This window comes from Hippoglossus stenolepis, chromosome 6, assembly GCF_022539355.2.
Source record: "Hippoglossus stenolepis isolate QCI-W04-F060 chromosome 6, HSTE1.2, whole genome shotgun sequence".
NCBI lineage: Eukaryota > Metazoa > Chordata > Actinopteri > Pleuronectiformes > Pleuronectidae > Hippoglossus > Hippoglossus stenolepis.
In genome coordinates, this window is record NC_061488.1 from 16113955 (window position 1) to 16135631 (window position 21677).

The following is a 21677-nucleotide window of genomic DNA, read 5'->3' on the forward strand; positions in this document are numbered from 1 at the left end:
CCACACACCACCATGTGACAGCCAAGAAATGGGGGAGCATCTGAAGGTCTGATGGGTTATTCACAGTACTGCATGTACTATAATAGCATGATTTGTTTAGCACGTGGTCCGTGGTCTGGGCACAAGAACTGTTTGTCCTTACCAAGTCAACAATTGTGTATAGTTACATAGTGTTTGATATAATGCTGACACTTGGCTTGGGCCGTTTTTTTTCTTCACTGCAGGGACGACAATTTCACTTGGTCTCTCCGTTTGTCATCTCATTAGCATTTTTTTTGCAAAACAAGTTGGTCCAGTGTAAAATATTGAAGTGATGCGGTTAATGCGCACGTTCATGTTCCCCAGAGGATGAATCCTCACATTGTTGGCGATTCCCTGAGTTTTCATCTTGTGCTACCAGTAGCTTAAAAGTCTAAATTCTCCAATAATTTATTCGTTGAAAAAAAACCTCTTAAGCCAATGAGGAAATAATTCCACCATAGCATATTAGACGTTGCAAGTTTCCAGAGGAGCAAGCCATTTGATTTGGGGAGCAACATGTTGCCACCCTCTGATCAAATTACATTTTTGCATTCTCCTGTAACCCACCTTGTTACATTAGAAGAGTGCTATAAAAATAAAGTTCATCATTAATATAATTGGCAGACAGATTTTTCAGTTATAGAAAAAGCCTGATTTCCATTGTCTCCCTGGGCTCTAAACTTGTAGTCTTGTTTCTTTGAAGTTCATCATGTGATTACATTAGCTGATGATGTCAAATATACAATCCAAGTTGTATTGGATTACTCTCACTGTCACATGACCCACAGATCGTTGCACTGATCATGGCGAAAGAGCAAATCCACTCGTTGCTCCATGACATCCCTGTAGTCTCCAGATCCTTGGCTCAGTGCCAGCGTTCAAGCCCACCGTCTTGTAGGGGGTTTGTGTATACGCTTGTCAGTGTGTGTGAGAGCGCAGGGAGGTGGGCATGGGGAGGAGGCGTGTTCGGGGTGGAGGGGATGTCAGCTCATTAACCTCCATTCTTCCCCTAGCATGGCGCCGCGTAGAGTCACTGTGTAAGTCTCATGTCATTACTCCTCCCCCCTGCACGCGTGTGCTGGGGATGAGGGGAAGAGGGGAGCTATCGGATGAGGGGAGGAGGAGGGAAAGGTTCATGAGGGAGGTGGGGGGGCCCTTGACATGTTCTTTTACAAATGCCCTGCTTGTACCTCGCAAACTAAAGCCCCGCCATCTCGTTTCCTTCCCCACTTTTGTCTTCTCTGTCTCTTCTGTTTCTCTCCTCCCTGCTGTCTCTCTCTCTAACCACAGGCCCGGTACAGTGTGGGTGAACGAGCAGTTAGGCTCCACACTGCCCCCGCTCCAGGAATCAATCCATCTAGGAAAAGACTGCCCATTGCTGTGGTGAGATACAGTAGCCAAGGCCCTAATTTCTTAAACCTCCTACCTCTGTTCTAGGTATTTGATTTGGAAAGGTGTACCTCAAGGTACTAACCTGGGCCCAGTGGTGCTTTGGAGGCTCCAAATTGAGGATAGAGTTGAGAATAAATTGCTCATCATGGACACACATATTTACTTTAACTGCTTACACCTTGCAAGAAAACATTCAGGCACATACTGTCCATATTTCTCATATTTCATATTTGTGGACACATTAAAAAAAATATCATTCTACATATTCGTCCACACGGTGCAAATATTACATGCATTTACAGTCAAAACCAGACACACTTACTGGTAATTACAGATAATTTCAAGAATTCTTTATCGCAGCAATGTATGTGTGAAAACATATAGAGGTGTGAATTACGCCCTGTTGCTGTTATAGGCAGGTCACACTGTTTGGACATCCATGGTAACAGTTTATGTCTGAATCTGAAAGCACCTTTGACAAGAGACAATCTGTAAAGTTTTTATTTATTTTTATATACATTAATGACTGTAATAATATCTTACAGTGAGGAAACACAATGCATACAATACAATGCAGTTTCTGCAGTTTCTCAGAATCTAGATGTTAGATATTGTTGCAGTGCACTTCCCTGTTTAATAAACTGTAAAAGTGTGTTTCGTGTTAATGTCTGTGCATGCATTAGCACCTTGTATAACTCTATGTCCTGTGCATCCTGTTAAGATAAAATATATATAGCAGACACAAACCAACACATATCCAAAACCTTTTGTATTTCTCCCAACACAGAACACACCCATGGAAATATACTGATATGTGCTCGTAATGATTTATTTTAGTAGCTGCCAGTTTTCTCCCTTTGCTCTTTCATACTTTATTCTGTGTAGAGGCAAGAGAGCAGAAGATTGCAATAAGATAACCAATTATATGCTAGAGGAAACCAGACTTTTTTTTCCCTGCTGCAGTTATCTGATGCTGCGGTGAGCAGAGGCAAAGGTCTGGGGTAATGTGACATTCACTCTGCCCTTTATCTTCTCTCATTGCTGTTTACCCCCAGTCAGTTAAAAGTGGCGTATGTTCTCATCCTCTCCTGCTTCCAGAGAAACCTCACTGACATCGTCGCACGTAGAGATATGCATATACTGTACGCATACATGTTTGACACACACACACACGCACCCATTCTTACCCTAGACACTATGTGTCAGGTAGACTGGTGGGATAACTACTTTCGTCCCTGTAGCGCCCATATTGTTAAGAATAGCCCCGCTGCACCTGCTGGGGCTAGCTCCTAATTGCATGCGATGCCACTGTGCGTGATGCTAAGGAGGTGTTTCCCAGCAATGGTTAACAGACAGGCGGTTGAAAGCCACCATGGCAGGATGAGGGAGGTCGTGTGGGTGGCACATTGGTCTGACATACAGTCTTTTTTTCTGTTACACCTTTGCACGTGCACTCACACGTGGTGCACTACATGGTTTTAACCTCATTTGCACTCCGCTCTAGGTGGTGCTCAAATAGACTGATACTGATAACACACAATAAAACTTTGTGTTGACTTATTGTACCTGTGATTGACAGTGCACCTGTCACAGGCCTTACTGGCAGATTTTAAACAGAGGTTCATTTAGCTTTTGAACGTCAATATAATAAAAATCTTTGGTGTCTTGGGGAAGAAACAACCTACAAACTCAACACCAACATATTATCACATTTTAGGCTGTTTTGCAAACTTGTTCGCGAACAGTTGCTAATTTACACATCCAACAGATGCTGTATCGACAGCAGAAGAGACCTTTTGAAGTCATGTTTCTGGCCATTTGTAGAATGTTAAGTATAGTATCCCCCTATTTCACCCTGTTTAAGTCTCCACCAACTGCTGAGAGATATATTTGGCTCCTTAACTGCTAAACGCTCCACGATGTTCACCGCCAGCCGCTGTCTGTGTTCTGTCTGCTGTTTGCTTCTGAGAACAGAACTGCAAGGGGAAAGTTGAGACTGAGTGAATTAATGTGCCACAATATGTTTTTGAAACAACCACAGACTTGGCAACTTGGTAAATATGTGTCAGCTGCGAGCTGGTTACCAGTGCCATGTTACATGATTTCTGTGTTGTTCAAGCTCTAATTGTTAAAACCATTTTTCTGTTACTGCTATTTGCAGCCACAAAGACATTGTTACTTACTACTTGTTAACTTCAATTTCACACAGCAGCTATTTCATTATTTCTAATTCTGTTTGTCTTGACTTCTTTTTGTAGAGAAATTAAACAATCAATAGAAACCATTTATTTTTTAAACTGTTTTGATGGTGGATACTTTAACTAAATCAGACTGGAGAATAAAATATAAAGTTAAAAATAAAAACACTTTTTTTTTTCTTTTAAAGCCTTTGACTGTGCGTCACCCCCCACTCTTTATTTCTCCATCGTGCTGTGAATCTACTAACTAACAGTGAACCTGAGTTCACAGTGGAAACAGAACTTTATTTAGCACCACACTGCCTGGCCTCCACGCACGCATGCACACACACACACACACACACGCACGCACGCACGCACGCACGCACGCACGCACGCACGCACGCACGCACGCACGCACGCACAAACCCAGCTTTTCTCCTCAATCTCTCCTCCTTTCTCTCAACATCTCTGCTGTGACAGTTGGTTCAGTTTTGCGGTTGCTCCACTGCAACAGAAAGTGGATGAATGAGAGCTTCAGCCTGCCTTTTTTCATTTTTACACATCACACGGTGTAGGTGGAGCCGGAAGCAGTTGGAACCTGTATTGTGTCTCTTTGTGAAGAATCTTTAATTTTTGCAAGCTGTTGCTGACAGGGAAGGTCGCCATGTGTTTCTGCACAGCTCTTTTGTTTCACTACGAAATGCTTTAGACCAAATCACAACAAATGGAGCTGATGCTCATTAGATGTGAGCTGACAGATTTCACCATCACAGACTATATAACTATTTATTTAAAATCCTCAGCTGTACAGGTGATGCGGTTTGTCTTTAAACACTCCAGAAACGGCCCTTGAGGGAAATTTAACTCTCCCCTGATTATGTTTTCCAAGACCTCTGACTAAATACTTTCTAGGATGGCTTCAGGCCAGCGAATTCCCAACAGAATTCCATCAAAATCCCACTCAGCGATACAGGAAGGTGCTCCGTGTATCTTGTCGTTATCTGATCGTGCCTGACGTCTGTGTGGTCCACTGACTGGAGCGCAGTTCAAATAAACACAGACTGGGTTTTGCATATGAAAATGAAGCATGCAGTCGATATAGGTGAGGATACATAAGATGTAAGGGCGTTGGTGGATGTGACCCCAGTGCTGCTGCAGCTGAGTGTGCACATGCAGTGTGTGCCTATAGTGTGTAGTGTGTGTGTAGGATCAAACTCTCACACCCAGGAAGAGGCCCTGTTTCCCTTATCTAACGACAACAGAGCATGTGTCGCCATGGCCACAGGCTGTGCTTTTTATGGGCTTTGTGTGCGTGTGTGTATGTGTGTGTGTGCGCGCGTGTCATGTTCATTGTTTGCCCATGTTCATTGTTTGCTCGGGGCGTGGTGCAAACCCAGAATTGTTACTATAGTCTCTCTTCTCTCCCTCTTCCTCTCTCCTCCTCCCATACAACTCTGAATGTCTATCTACTCCGGCTTTCTTTCCTTCTGTCTGTCTTTCTCTCTTTGCTCTCTGTCACTCTCTTTGTCTTTCACTCCTCTGTCTGTCTGTCTGCTGTCTGTCTGTCTTTCCGTCGTATCCTCTCATCTATCTTCGAACCGGCTGTGACAAGTTAGGCAGCATCAAAATTCAGCGGCACATTGTCTCAGGTTCAGGTTTGTTGGGTCGTTCCTACGGCTTAATTGAACAGAGGACGAGGGAGAGAGTAAGAGAGAGATGTAAAAAGAGAAATAAAGAGAAGAGGGGGGAAGATGAGCAAGAAGGGTGCTCAAACAGGCATACATATTGCATGAGTCCCCCCACCCACCACCACCACCACCACACCCTTTTCTTCACAGAATGGCTGTGTACTGTTCTGGGCTTATTAATTCCGCTCGGTGAGAGAATTATTTTTAGAGACTTGTGCTGGCAAAGGCTTTTAAAGTCACAAGTATTACACGTTCTGTGTATAGATTCCCTTTTATACATTGACAACTTCTAAAAGTTTGTTGTAGTTGTTCCTCAGTGTGGTGATGTTTTCTTTATTTGTTTTGTTCGCCTCTTTGTTAAAGACTTATTACTATTACTATTACTATTATTATTACTTGTTACGATGGTGAACTTGAATGTTGATGATGAAATTTAAAATATATATTTTTTAATCTCAAACCCACCTTTTCATATATGAAATGATATGTCCCTTACTATACAGGCTATGATATGGCTTTAAAGCTCAGTGTCGGAGGATACTGTTAAAATGATGGCAATGGCCCTGTTTGTATAATATGTTATTAATATTATTATTATTATCTTATTCTATCATTATTTTAAGGCATTATCTTATAAGCATCTTTTTTTAGCTGATCAAGATGGATATTGCTCTACTTTATATATGTTTAGCATAATATATAACAATGCACCATATTTTATAAGACAATCCAATGCTTTGTATGTAAAATCTTATTTTGCAGTAAAGAAACCACAGCTGACAAATAAATATACTGAAGTAAAAAGTTCTATACATGGTACTAAAGAAAAATGTAGCTGTGCTTGAAGTAAAAGTAAACTTACTTTAGGAACAGGTACTTGAGCAACATTCCACCTCTGGTTCAAGGCAAACTTGTGATAAAACCTTCTATAAATAAAGATTTTTATAAGCTGTAGTTATTATATACATTACAATGCTTGTTGTTGATTGTTTCATTCAATCCCATCATCTATGTTATGTCAAATAATGCATAGATCATTGGTTTCTTAAATTTAAAGGTTACCTTATTTTTGTTTTTCATCAGATCATTTGTCTCTCTAATGACCGGACAGTTATGACATTACGCATACAAACAAGCAGTTTATCTCCACCCCACCCCCCTCACAAACAGATGTTGCCTCGCAGGCTTTACGAGGAGCTTATATGAATTGTCCATCAATCAAAGAAAAAGCTTCGGCGGAGTCTGTAATTTTGCCTCCGATCCTGCCATCAAGCGTCTCACCGGTGCACTCGGAGATGAAAAGATCCCAGCATTGTATTGCACCATTAGCACTGTGTAAATATTACATGTTTTCCCTGGATATGCTAGTTAGCATTACTTCCACCTTGTGGCTTCATTATTTTTGAAATGCTCTGCTTTGTCGATGATTGCGAGGCATGACCTAGTTCTGGGACTCACTCTCGCTCTGTCTCTCTCTCTTTCTCTCTCTGTCACTGTCTCTACTTCCTCACTTTTATTCCTTCATATACTCTCTCTCCGCCGCTTTTTCATTGTTTCTCCACCTCATTCTCTTCTCGCACTCAATCGGCTGATCTACGTCTTTGTCATTTATTCATTGTCTTTCTCTATTTACTACCTCAGCATCGCCTTCATCCTTTCAATCCCCCTCTTTTCCGTTACTCTCGTTCTTCTCCTCTCGTGTATGCATTCTTTTTTTTTCTCAATTTGTCTGTCTTCCACGACCTATAATTATTTTTCTGTATTCCCACTCCCCTCCCTCCGCCCCTCCTCTGTCTTCTCTCCTTCTTCTCCGCGTTTTTATTCTCCTCTCACAGCAGCCCGTGTGTCACGGAGGGAAACATCGCGAGCAGTGGTCCCTGCTGAACAATTACCATGCAAAGCAATCCAAATAGAGATGTTTGCCGAAAACAACATGTGTGTAATTACTGCTTAATGAGGCCCTTGTCTCAGGCAGAATGCCCAATTAGACTGCCGATGAGAAAGCGAAGCCAGGGCCCAGCGAAGAAAGAGAGGGAAGAGGGGGGAAAGAGGGGTAGGGAGGGAGATGGAGAGGTAGAGAGGGAGGTTGCAACATGGAGAGAGAGAGAGGTGGGGACGATGGGAACATGCATGGGAGAGGAGACGGAGGAGAGAGGAAGAGGCAAGGTGGAGATGAGAAGGAGAGCAGAAGACGAACGGTGGGAATGAGTGAGAAGAGGAGGAGGGAGAAAGTGAGGAGAAGGGGAACATCAGAGAAGGGAGAAAATGATTTCTGCAGTAAATGTGGAGTAATGGCTGAGCTGATAACATTGAGCTCAGGATAAATTGGCATTTTAAGTGGGAGAGTGAGGTAGCGCAAAAGGAGAGCTATCAAGAGACGAGCAGGGGGAAACCGCTTTACATTGCAATATATGGGCAGCCATGTTGAAGCACAAAATGGCTGACCTTTCTGGGCTGTCTTTGGCCTTTTTGGCGGTTATTATATCACAGATGTAATTGGTGAAAATAAGCATTGGCTGACCTCATTTCTCCCTTTAGAGCTGAACGAACGAACAACAAGCACTCAAGCAATAATCAAAATGAGCTGAATTATAAGATGTGGCAGTGTTTTGTGGTTATAAATGACATTATTCAGTGTTTGCACTCTCTTGTCACCCCAGAGGATCTCATCCTTAAGAAGCTCTCACAATGGCTTTACATCACACTGAAATCAAAGTGGATTTCAATGGGATGAATTTGCTCAGGCAGGAGAGGACGAGAGGCTCTCATGTGTGGAGCAAAGAGTTTATTGCAGATATGTCACCAAGGTCAACATCACTTTGGCCCCTCTCAGCGAGCTGCAGCCGCTTCTCGCTGCGGTTCAGTCAGGTGATAGATGCTGCCGTGCCTAATCAAGCACATCAGCATCTTTTCCCCCCGGCGTAGCTTTGAACAATTAGTCAGCATTCAGCTTCACTCGGAACAAACATGTATTTTTTACTGCTGGTGCGGGGCTCGGCCTAACTGTGAAAGGTGTGAACGAGGCTTAAATGCAGCGTACGTATTTGCAGCGCTGTTGTGTTTGATGTTAAATGTAAATGTAATCATTAGAATAACCAAGTGAATCCTCACAAGGGTTTCCATGATATGCATCGTTAACCAAGCGTTGCCCCAAGGCAGGCGCTCATTCCCCCGGCCTCTCTCCTGCGATAATGTACAGTAATTTCTCTTTCTCACCACTCACATGCTCATTTAGCTTCTTCGACTTTTTCCCCCGTCTACCAGTGTAGATATTAGATTTCACCCCCCCCGAGGAATTCTGCCCATTTCCGTCCATTAGTCCACCTTAAAGTTGTTGGGCATTGTTTTGAGCAGGTATATCTTGATGATCCATTTTGTGCTCACTCATATCCAGTGCAAGTTTTTCTTTCAATGCCGTCGGTTGCTTTCTCCTGCAGGCACAAAAGCAGATCACCCCGAATGAAAAGGGCCCCCTATATCTTCACATCTGAGGAATTTGACAAGGAATGCTGTCTAGTTTGATCATGTTGTGTCTGCTCGTCTGTTCCCTGGTTTTCGGTGCACTGGTATCACGAAGAATGACCTCAGTCAACAAACAAAAAGGAGGCTTAGGTTGACATGTTGAGTTTCTGTGTGTGTAAGAGAGAGAGAGAGAGAGAGAGAGAGAGAGAGAGAGAGAGTTCATGAGTGTTATTACCCAGGCCAGTCAAGGTTTGTTCCATTTGCTGCAACTATGGTGTGACGAAGCTTGATGCCTTTGGAAGCCAAGGGCATTTCATAATATAGCTTTTTTCTTAACATGGTCGCTTTTTATCAGTCACCTTGACACTGCACAGGTTTGGTTAGTGAGCTGTTCGTGGGCCAGAATCTCATTTTCTCCGGGGCTACACTTAAAACTGGATCTATGTTTTCTTTCCATTCTTTTTTTCTTAATTTGGACTCGACTCAGTGCTGAGCTCAGTGGAGAATTCCTCTGGGATTTATCTCACCAACACATTAGAAATTAGAGCTCGCACGTTGCATGTATAGTCCTCAACCGGTGACCCGGAGATGTTTCCCAGCTCCCTTGGGGGTCATGGTCATTTATTGTTACGTGATTCCTCACCCTGTGTCAAACTGTGTTTGGCACCTGCACTAAGTGACCTTTCAATGCCTGATTAGCTCAGACCTGAAGACACAGCAGACCCTTAACGTCTGGCACACACGTACACAACTACAGGGACAGGCACACACAGCCTTTACTACTGTATGCACTCACAGATTCATTCACACTTATTCTCCCCCCCTCCACACACACACACACACACACACAGAGGGAAAGAATGAGCAGAGCCCACAGGGAAGAGCCCAACTTTCGTCACTTTGCTCATGTAGCCTAATTACCAGCCCGCTGACGAACAGTAATTACCCACACTGCCATGCCACCACAAGGTTTAACCAAAGTGACAAAGTCATTAGTCTCACACTACAGGCCACCCGTAAAGAGCTTTTCTTCTTCACACCTTCCCCCCATAGTTTTTTTTTCTTTTCCCCAAACCTCATTTTGCATAAAACGTTTATATCTCCTGTCTTTCTTCTGTCCACAGTTTGATGGTGACAACATGTATATGAATGACAATAACCAAGAGTTTCGTTCACCAAACCAGGTAAGGCACTCTTTCTCCTGTCAACCCTACAGACCATATGAGTAAACTGTCATTATTATTACCATCAGTATTTCAGGTGTCTGCATTTAAGTGTGTAGCGTTGGAAATTAATAAATGTGCAAACTTGTTAGAAAAGGTTCTAATGAACTGAAGGTGTGAACTGAACTGGAATGTTTGACAACATTTAATTAATTTATTTTTCAACTATGAATCCAGCCACTGTATGATTATTTTAATCATAACATATGTTTGAAGACCTTCCACCAATATGTGGAAAAGTACACGATGAACTCACATAGCTGAAAATGTGCTTCTTCCTGATCTATCATGTTGCCCAGGTTCCACCACTCAGGGCTAGACAGGCAGGATTGATGGAAAACAGATTTGTATCCACGCCAGCAGCCTTGCTCTGGTGATGAAGTGCTGTCAGTCTGTCTGTCTGTCACTACACCACTTTGGTTAAGCCCAAATATCTCAACGGATGCCGTTCACATTCACGGTCCCCAGAGGATGGAGGCTACAGATCTTTGTGATCCCCTGGCTTTAGCTGTACGACCACTAGCAAGTTGAGAACCACCATCAGCTCAAACATTTGATTTCTCCTAAACACCAGCTCTCAACTGTACTACCAAATGTCAGCATGTTAACATGTCAAGTGACGGCGGGTAAACACCCAACATGCTAGACATCCCCAGGTTAGCATGCTGACCTTTGCCTTTAGCTGAGAGCACCACTGTGCCTAAGTAAAGCCTCACAAAGCTGTCGGCATTGCTGTCGACTCTTAGTCTTGTTTTTTAATGTATCACTGTCACAAATCCACAGATTAGAGTAAGTCACTATGTTAGAAACTGTTTATAAACAGCTGGCTTTTGCCACACAGCATCAATCCAGTTTTACAACCCACCAGGATAGAGCGTGTATGCCTGATGATTTTATGTCGGTTTCTCCAGGTGTAAGGAAATTGGCAGTTTGTCATATTTTGTTTTTTGTAGCTTTGTGTAAAGGCAAACTTTGGAAAATAACATTGCTATTGGACATGAGGCAAAATAGTCGAATAGTTTGCCAAAAATCTCAATAACTACAATAAAATCAGTGGTATGGGTAGCGTGATCCTGGCATCGATCTATAAAGCATTAATGAATGTGACCCTCTCTCACTATTTAGGGGGGAAAAATTCCTTAAATACTTTTAACCCTCAGATGCCCAAACCCCATTGGAAGGTTAGCCAGAAACTCTAAAACCAAAAAGTGAGGAAAATTCTTCTCCAGCAAGGATCCATGCATTTTTTAAATCATGTTATCATGTAGTATCTCTTAAATATCTGGAAAGTATGTCCAGCATATGAACCCCCCAACACTGGGATTTTTTTTAGCAGATTTTTTGAATTCTTGAAAGGTGTATGTTTGATGATGCACTGCACAAAATACATTTTTGAGTGCTCTCTTCATAGAGGCACAGGACTTAATATTGCAGTGAAAGATTAAACAACCATAAACTGCTTGGTGTTCAGTGGGTTAATCTCCACAAATCATGTGCTGTTTGATAAATAACTCTCTTACCAAAGCACATTAACATATCATGTATTTTTAACATCACAGGGATTAAGACGTGTCATGTCAACCCAGTGAGTTAGTTCTCTGGGGCACTGGTCTCAGACTGGAGCTGTGCGGTCCGACTCACACAGTGACTGAGTTTGACAATTGCTCTGCCGAGGGCTCCCAGCTGGTGCATTAACACATGGCCAGACATATGGCAGAATTTGGAGCTCCAGAAATTTGTCAATCCGGCAGCGAGGCCTTCATGTTCTGGCTAAACACGACAATGAGGTGTTAGTCAGGTGATAGATGCGTCAATTGGTGCCTCACCAAGTCCTGCAGCCAGACAGTCACAGGACAAGACTCGAAGGCTGAGGATGACGGGCACGCGCACACACGTATGCTCCCACACAAACAAAAATACAAACACACTCACACACACATGCTGTAATAGGAAGTGACACATTGTTTTTCTGATATAAAGTTGTTCATAAGCTATAAGCATGTGTGCCAGTAGACGTTCCTTGATTTCAGTTTGTTTCGCTGTCATTCAAACTATACATAAACCGAACCACATATTCTCTGTACATACTTTGACATAATGCCTTCTTTAGCCCTCTCTATGACCCTCAACATAACCAGTGTAACTACCTAACTCCACTCATAGCGAAAACAACAACCACACAGTTTTCTCGTTATTCTGAATAATCGACAGATGTTTTAACTATTTTTAATGGAGCAACCATCTGCAAAGATGTTTTTTCTTTTTTTATAATAGACATAAAACGACCCTTTAAAATAAACCTACTCATAACATTAACCCTGAACCACATATTAACTCTGAGCAGCCCTTTGAAGAAGTGCAGACCAGTCCAAATGTCCTCACTTTCCAAAAATGTGCCTACTCGCAGGGTGTAAAACTTAAATTGGCCCTTGCCAAAGATTGATGAACAAGAACATATGTGCACATAAATACACACACACTAATAAACCCATACACACACATGCAGACTCTCATAAACCGCAACCCCCCTACACACACACACATAGACTGTCATCCTATAGCCAAAAGGTTTTCTTTCTTTTGATGTAGGGATTGAGTGACTATAATGAGGGGTCGAGTGGGAGCTTTAGCAGCTTATTGTCTATTATAGCGCACATCACAGGCTACGAGGTCCATCCTTGTTGGCCACATTTCCCGGTGTGCCCTAATTAAGTCACTTTGCGTGCGCACATGGGCGTGTGCTAATTGGTGTAAGTGTGCATCGCTGTAGCGTCTCTGCTGCAGCGGTCATGTGTCAATCATCAACACCCACTCCAGGTCTGCAGTGTTGTGTCAACAAATACCTTCTTAGCGGATAAGGCAATTTGGGCTTTTCAAAATATGTCAGTTGCAGTTGATGCTCTGTCAGTGCTGTCAAATAGGAGCTTACACACCAGTTGTGAGAGGCCCTCTGAACACAGGGTTCACAATCCTTCCAATCCTTTAATACAGCAGATTTAATTTGGACTCTGGAAGTGGGACGATGTGCGACATCGTTCTTAAGTTGCGAGTTGCATAAAGTGTCTAACTCGCAGCTGTTTTACAAACACGTAAGACGTAAAGCACAAGAAGTCGAGCTGAGGCAATTAGGTTTCTCTTTAGTGCAATCAAATAAAATGAATCTGCTACTATTTTGATAATTGAAGATTTTTCCACATCATATTTTCAAGCAAAAGTTTTACATCTATCTAATAATTCCAGGAATCTATGTGTGTCTATTTTGGGAACCGTTTTGCCGGCTTCACACTTGACATGTGTGTTGTTAAGGGCCCAGGGAAGTGCAGTGACGAATTCAGACTCGCGATAAGTTCAATATTCATACATTTTGAAAGAATCCGACGATCAGTGACCTTGACGATCACAACAACAGCGTTTTCACCACAAGGGCTGTGATCACAACAGTGGCAATGACAACCGATTCTCCGGTTTGAGGTTCTCTGTACTGAGTTGAGCTTCACAGGAATGTTATTAGCAGGTGAACAGCACTTTGTGCAGCAGTGGTGGCTTCAGGGGTCAATTACTGCAGGTCTTTTTTTACAATTTCAGAAAGAAAGTTGCAACCATTATTACCCCAGGCCAAACAAACAGGCAGAATTAAAACGAGTTCTGCAGGTGTGATTGTAAAAGGGATATCTGTGGATTTATAGCTGTTTGTCAAACAAAACAAGAATTTAAAAAAAGGCTTCGGGCTCTAAGAACTTTTGTCATTTTATTTCCAGGATGACTAAATGATAAATAATCCTCAGATTGATAGATGTTGAAAACAATCATTAGTTACCCTCGAATGACAAAGCGAGTGGTGAACCCTGATGTTGAGATTTTGGCAGGTTTTCTTAGCATTAATGAATTCACAATGATAAACCTGCTGAAGTGGTTCACCTATAAATACCTTCAAAGCCACTACATGCAAAAGAACGTCTGCTTTTTCTTGTGCGACATGTAAAATTCATAGCTCTGCTTCTAGAGCACGAGAGTCAATCATTTCTTAATTGGTGTTTAATTGTATGCATTAGCTGTGCAGTGGTTTGTTGTGTATGGCATGCGTTTGAACTTACAGCGAATAAGACAAATTAGAGTTTTCAAGTATGGAATCATTTTCTACATCAATTTGAGATAGTGATTACTGTCTAATGAATATGACAAATACATGCTTACACTCTGCTCTGTGTAAATCTATCTCTCTCTCTCTTCTCTCTCTCCTATATATATAGATATATATCTCTATACATATATATAGATATATATATATATATATATATATTTATTTTTGTGTTCTTCATTTTTTACCCGAGCATCCCCCAGCTGTGTTTGTAAAAACAACATGCCAAAATGCAAGGCAGCAACATTTTTTTACTGATTCTCTTCTGATTATTCTGTGTGAATGGAACTGCAGTAAGAGTTTTATTCTTTGCTCCGAGAGAAGGGAGGAGGAGAAGAAGAAAGAAAAAGGATTCAGCCTTAATGCAAGTTTTTAGCACATTAATATGCCCACACAAGCCTTTATATGATGTGTGCTTGTTAAAAAAGGTGCATGCAGCCAGAACAGAGACTCCTTTGTTTGCATGTCTGGGGTCTTCTGCAGCGTACACACTGAGGTAGCAGTTTGACACTGCCAGGAGATTGCATTACACATAACATCTCTGAGCTTTTAAAAAGAGAAAACCGCTAATCAGAAACAGCTTTAAAGGGGCCGTTTACTGTATGCTTGGACACAATCTGTCCATTCAAACAAGATGTTTTCAAGGCTTTGAATACTGTATGGTTTCTGTACACGAAATGCGTACAGCCTGCACATATGGCACTCCCAGACGTTTTGATGATATTGATGTTTTCCATTTGGTTAATCTATTGAGGATTCAGCCTCTATACACAAGTGTGGGTGGGTTATTTTGTTGATCAGCGTTGTTTATCTGCCCACACGCAAACATACAGAACGGATAGTTTGTTGAATTGAAGATTATTAAAGATCGGTGTGATCCCGATAGACTGAAAAAGGTTTGCTCAGCAGCGCAAGAGTTTTGAATCACGTACATGGCCTTGTCCGGGATCCTTGAAATGCTGCCCAACTATCAGTTACAGAGACATTGTCCTTCTGTGTTGTAATTTGACTTAAAGAAACAACAGCTCTTTATAACTTAGGTTATGTCTACCAAAAATGTTAAAATCAAATTGCTATAGCAACTGTTGCTGCTGCTCCTGTGTGGCACTGATGGACAGGATGGACGTGTCAGTCACAACCATAGACCTAATATGAAGCGGGACAATATAGTAGCTTCCCAAAAGTGAAGCCAAAGTGTCTTGATCACCACCTGGCGGCTGGTTGCAGTATAGGTCATACATTCCACCTCCTCCATATTAGTGGATGGGACATGGATCAAAATAAAAAGTCCAAAAGTTTTTGGTAGTTCTTAACACACTCACATTTGATCAAGTGCTCATTCTCTCTGTAGCTTCATATCAGGATAGTGGGATGATGTAGATGCATCAGTGGTCAGGACTTAGGGAAAATAAACCATTGTCCCAAACGGAGAACACAATGATTTCAGACTGAAAATTAAAGTAGCTTTGCAGCCAAGTAATGCTGACTGTAGTGTTTATTTTTTACAGCACTGTCAGAGCTGCATGAGAGTGATCACAGCCAAACTAAAATGGCTGCCTCCAACCCCGCCCACACAAACTCTAATTTTGCATAGTGGACATTGAGTGTTCGTCCTTTACATTCGTATATCAGGCCTTAACTGTTTAAGTGGCTGTGCCGACTTGTACGTCCATGTGTATATTTTGTCTCTCTCCCGCTCGCCCCTGTAATCAGCCTTATGTGGCTGCATGAGCGTGTGTGTACATGAGTCTAGAGATGAAGGGAAACTAAACAGGAGGATTTAGAGAAATAACTGGTTGGAGATGGCGTTTCTAAGAGAAAACCAGCCAGTGGGAGGAGGAGGGAGAATTACTTTTGTGTGTTTTCTTCTTTTTCTTGTGTTGCACTCGTTGCATTGTGGCCATGTGAGGACCACTGGTCTTCAGAGAGGCAGCAAGTTTCAGCCTGTTTGTGCCTCTGTGTTTTCTGCTTCCAATTGTCTCGCGGAGCCCTGAGTCTGAGTCGATTTGGCCGGCTGCAAGAGAACAGTGGCTGATGGTCAGGATTAGAATAGAAACCTCACTTGTTGGATACAGTCTCTCTCTCTCTCTCTCTCTCTCTCTCTCTCTCTCTCTCTCTCTCTCTCTCTCTCTCTCTCTGTGTGTTTGCAGTTCCGTCTGTTTATTTTTGTGTATGTCTTAACTCTCTAACTCTCTAATTCTCTGTCTTTCTCTGTTATTTCACCCACGTTCATCCAACCAACGCCTTTCCTGGGAATGTATAAGGTTCTCACATACATCAGCTAAACTTCTTACACACAAACTCATTCATCCCCTCTCAGGCTCAGTTCACGTCAAACATTAATGGCTTATGCTTCAAACTAAACAACATGTTAAAAAGTATCAACCCGTACAAAAATAATGAAACACTGCACAGCAAATAACTGTGTTGTAAAAACAACTTTTTGTTTCGATATAAAAACATGAGTGACTTGGACTCCTTAAAATTTTTGAGTGACTATATCTTTACTTTTTGATTTACTTCTAGATACATTTGTTTTTTACTTTTAATAAATCAGTTTAAAGTCCGATCCCTTATACACCACATTATCAACTTATTGCAGCATCCATTTTTAGTTTTGGATCAGTGCTTGTCACAGACTAGAACATCTGTGGCTCTACCAAATGATCCAATCACAGTCGTGTAGAACCTGGAGTAGTATATTTCTCTGGCAGCCAAGATGGGTCAAACTCTTTTCCTCTGTAGTTGTCGGAGGTGGAGCTGTAATAGCAGAACAGCTGTTAGAGCTCGGTCCAGGACTAACTTCTCCATGAGATATAAAAGGATTCGGCTAACTAACATCAAACGCCTCACTAGTGCCTAGTTAAGACGTCTGAGATCTGACCACACATCTGAGGGCACGCCAATGATTTACACAATGGAAACACAGGTGTTACACACATATGACATAGGTGTGGCGCTGGTCGTTTTATATATTAAATGTGGCCTTCACACAAATTTACCCTGCCTGCACATAACGTACACTAAACCTAATTTAATGCAACATATGCCACAGATATCAGTACATGCAATATTGTGTGCACATCTACGCCACATCATGCATCTGTGTGATTTGATGGTTTGTGGTTAATATATGAAAATCATGATCATGACATATGTGTGTGCATCTAAGGAAGTTTCTTCCTGGCACGAGTCACAGTCAGTCTTTTCTTTAAGGCACAAGTAAGTCGATTTTCCTTTTTTTAACCAGAAAAGACATTGTTGAGTTGAGTATGAACCACAGCAGTTCATACTTCCCTGCTGTAAGCTGCAGAGCTGCTAGCATCCATGCCACATGTCGCCGTATTTCATGCGTTTAGAAAACATTTGGAATGACTTTCAAATGCTTTGGGTCAACGTCTGTCCATCTCTGGTGTTTGAGGGATTTATAAAACTTGCTGGAAAGCTTTTATTGCACTTAACAACTTGTCAACCTGTCTCTCCCCTGCACTGCTCCGTGTGTGTGGGTCGAGTCAAGTCAGATTTATTTATATAGCCCATTAAAAACAACAGGAGTTCAGCCAAAGTGCTTTAGAATCATGGCAAAGGAAAATAATGGATAAAAAGAATAAGTATAGTGCAGTGACAGAATCAAAATCAATGCAAGGGAGAAATGTGAAAATTTACAAAGTTACTAAGATACACAGGGAAAACACAGAAGAGGAGAGAACAATACAATGATTGCTTAGAAGTATATGCTTGCATTAAAGCAATACTCTACATTTTGGCACTTATTCACTTTCTTGCTGAGAGCTTGACGAGAAGATTGATACGACTGTTATGTTTGTAAATGTTGAGATAAAGCCGCTTGAAGCAATAGTCAAACTAAGCTATAACTTCGCACTCTAAGTTGATCTGACGTTAAACATAAAACTGTATATGATTTAATTGATTTAATGATAAAATATGACTTATTACAAACTAAATTATCATTCTGGGAAATAGAAATACTCTCGAGCCTCTTTCAGAGATGCACTGAACACAGGATATTGTCCTGAAATTATCTGAAGAGGCTGTATGTGATAATGCCAATGTTTTGATCCCGTGGCGTGAGATTACAGCGGGATGATATCTGTAAAATTTAGCGAGAGAGCGCGTGCCCGTTGATTGCGTTTCTAGCAAGCGACATGCAAAACGAATACAAATGTCTGAGAATGATTTGTCTTCCTGCCTGAAAATTGCTTTATTTGTTGATTTTTTGTTTCATAAGAAGATTGATATCACCCCTGACAGTTGACATGATGATGTTTTGTCAACTAACTATTGATAGAAATCCAGATGTTGTTTGGCTGGTATGCCCTCCCTCTCCCTCCCTCCCTCCCTCCCTCCCTCTCCCCCTCCTCCCCCTTGTCTCTCTGAGTCAGAGACACCTCAGTACACCCTGGCACCGCACACCCGATGTGGGCGATGCTGATGTGAAAAAGGCACCGTTACTTAATAGTGACTCACAGTGTACCATTATACCCCAACCACCACCACAACAGCAGCACTCTCCTCACTTTTGGAACAGACCCCCCCCCCTTATGCCTCAGCGAACGCGTTTCTCTTTCTATCCTTGCATCCCAGACCCTGGAAGAAAAAAAAAGTTCGGGGGGACATTTGAGACAAAGGATAAAAAATGAAAAATGAAAAATGAGGGTCTGAAAACGCCAACACACATCTCACTCCCTCTTTGAGGCTGCACAGAGCCGCTGGCAAGGTCGCGAGAATGAAGTAGAGATATATATTGCGCGGCATGTATTTAGATTTCAAGAGAGCGCACAATTTCAGTGTGAAATCTGGCTGGAAACAGGGATTTTTTTTTCTCCCAGTTCTCGACCAGCACTGGGGGCATTGGTATTTGAAAACAATGCTGGAGGAACATCAGAGGAACATCCGCTCAACATCCCCGCCCATGCTAGGAGGGATGGTAAGTTGGAGTTGTAACCAGGGATCATCATTTCTTTATGTGGGTCAGTCCATGTCAGCCAATAAGTCCAATTACCATCAGCCTCTGAAATAGAACAAGCGGTGACCTCTGTTCTGCTTTAATGGCACGGAAATGCATGTAAATCCTCACTCTGCCACAGAGCGAGGTTTTTTATAGATAAATATTATAAAGGATTTATCAAGAATAGTGAAACATTAATGATAGTAAACAGCAGGATGAAAAGTAAGAGAGGGAAATATTCAAAAGACAAGGAGCCATGGCGATGGACATGAATCTTTCTCTTGTTTGGAGAATACGGGCAGATTCATCTCTCTGTTGATGTGTGAAGCTTGTGAGGACATCAAACGACCCGTTGTCCCCACTCGTTTTTTGGCGTGCTCCCTCGGTCCCTCCTCAAATACATAGCCCGGAGAAAAGCAGCACTCCCCCTAAAAAACACTGCAACTTATTGGCAGCAAGAGTGCACTCAATGATTCATGCACTCTTTTAAAAGAACTTGAGACCTTAGCTCTATTTCAGTCCCGGCTTCTCTCTCTCTGTAAACACTGCACGATGGAGCGGAGGAATTAAGTCCGACCAAGTAGTTTTGATATTTCTATTGGTTTTCCTGCGTGTATGTTCACTCCCTCTTTCCCTCCCTCCGAGTGATCTTCCTCATCATGTGGAGACCAAGGTCATGGCTGATTGAAATATAATAGAAGTGTAGACATCTGGCCTAATACTGTGGGAAGTTAAATCTATTTTAATGGCCCCTGCCGCAGTGGATTCTCTCTGATGCACTCTTGCGCTTCACTGACAGTAAATCACAATGTTCTCTTATTACCCTGACTGGAATGAGGGCATAGAGAAAGAACAATGAGGGATCCACATCATTTGTTTTCACCCCTCCCTCACTTTTTCCTCTCCTCCCCTCTCCACTCTGTTTGCGACTCATAAAGCAAGGGGCTTAAAGAGAGTGACATCATGAAAATAAAAATAAAGGGGATTATGGGCGAGCTATTGTGCCATATGTGATTACTGGGGCTTCCATATTCCCTTGAGGGGGATGAGTGACTACGAGACAACATATTTTATTTATTTATACGATTCTCTCTAATGAATAAGAATAGGAAATGTGGCTGAGACCATAGTATTGCACCTCTTGTCAATAAAAAAAAAGCATGCCGCCTTTGGCCAGAGCATTAAAGCACTTTCTTTTATTCCTCTCAGTTTTGGTACAAAGACCAGACATATTTTTTCACCCTTCATCTTTGATCCATAACTGTGATTCTTTTTTTTAATTTTTTTTTTTACATGAACCTTTGTCCCCTCCCCCCCGCACCTTTTCAAAATCCTTCCTTTGCAGCCGTGTTTTTGGAGTTCAGCTGCGGCCCACCACAGGTCCACCCACATCTGCAATGGAGAGTCAGGTTCTTTTTTACCCGCCTAAATGAGATCCATTTTGATGTGACATTTGAGAGAATTACCAGTGCATGGGGGAGCAGCGAGGAGGTTAGCTCACTCATTCCCTATTGGTCCAAGCCCACCGCAGCCCACCTGTCCTTTAGTGACGGACGCTACCTATGACCCTGAGCTGCTATCAAACATAGTGAACCCCCCCTCCCTCTTCACTGCTGCCACCACCACCACACTTCACTTATCCCAGTTCTGTCTTGCTGTCAGTCAGCTCGCTGGATCTGCTTTTCCACTCTCCTATTGTACTACACTGTCTGCCTCTGTCTTCCTTTCTCGATACATCGCACGAATAGAGTACCTTGGCGTTTCAAAGCCAGGTCAGATGGCCTGTGTGGACTCAGATTGTCGCTGCAGTGGTCACCTGTGCAGCCTCACACGTGTCAGCAGCGTGCAACAACGCCCGCTCCTGATAAGTTTGATTTCCGTCCTTTCTCCGCTCTGCAAGGTTGATCTTTGAAGGTTAATTCTGAAATTCTCCCATAAGAGGTTTTAAAGATTTACCGTTGCCATCCGTCTATCTGGAATACGCCGAGTGGACACCAGGACCTTTATGTATGCATGGCCAGCTGTTGTTTGTCGGCAAAACCATGCTGCTCTGTCTTTTTTTTTTTACAAAGAAGCATATGGCTGGATGACTTTTCATAGGACACTGTATTCTCATTCAAAGTTATGGGTTTTTTGTGACGCAAAGGAGTTGTTTTTCTGATTATTTTTAATTCCGAAACAGCGTTTTGTATTCCCTGAATAACGTTTAAAATGAGCTGTGAGAAAAAAATGTCCATCAAAGACAGACAGTTCTTGTCTTTGGACAATTTGCCCCTCATCAGCCATGACAGGCTCTCTGGTGTGCTGTGCAACGTTTTCATTCTCCTCCCTTTGACGAACACATCATTGTTCCCAGATGAGCTGTCTCCCACTAAACACCTCATAGGCCACAAATGACTCCATCAACGAGCTAATGACTTCATCTCATCTCCCCATTCATTTGTGTCAAGAAAACTTATAGCCGAGCCGATTAATTTGTTTCCATTTGAGATAACTGCATTACTTAAGATAACTTGACAAGGTGGAGCTGTGTTTGGTCGCAGGGACTTTTCAGCTTACATGCTTAGGAGTCAAGGTGAATTTTCCGTTTGCTTCGCCGAGATA

At 42.3% G+C, this 21677-nt stretch overlaps 1 protein-coding gene across 3 annotated transcripts in view; it reads left to right on the top strand.

The window, feature by feature from the left end:
* The window catches only part of LOC118111423 (thymocyte selection-associated high mobility group box protein TOX), a 78167-nt gene that overhangs the window by 27853 nt on the left and 28637 nt on the right, over window positions 1–21677 (top strand). For 2 of the 3 annotated variants that reach the window (XM_035160001.2, XM_035160000.2), the window contains exons 2-3: window positions 1312–1404; window positions 9868–9927. In XM_035160001.2, the coding sequence (XP_035015892.1) occupies window positions 1312–1404; window positions 9868–9927 (153 nt within the window). The remainder of the gene's footprint in view (window positions 1–1311; window positions 1405–9867; window positions 9928–21677) is intronic. The other variant, XM_035160002.2, reaches the window with a different exon arrangement.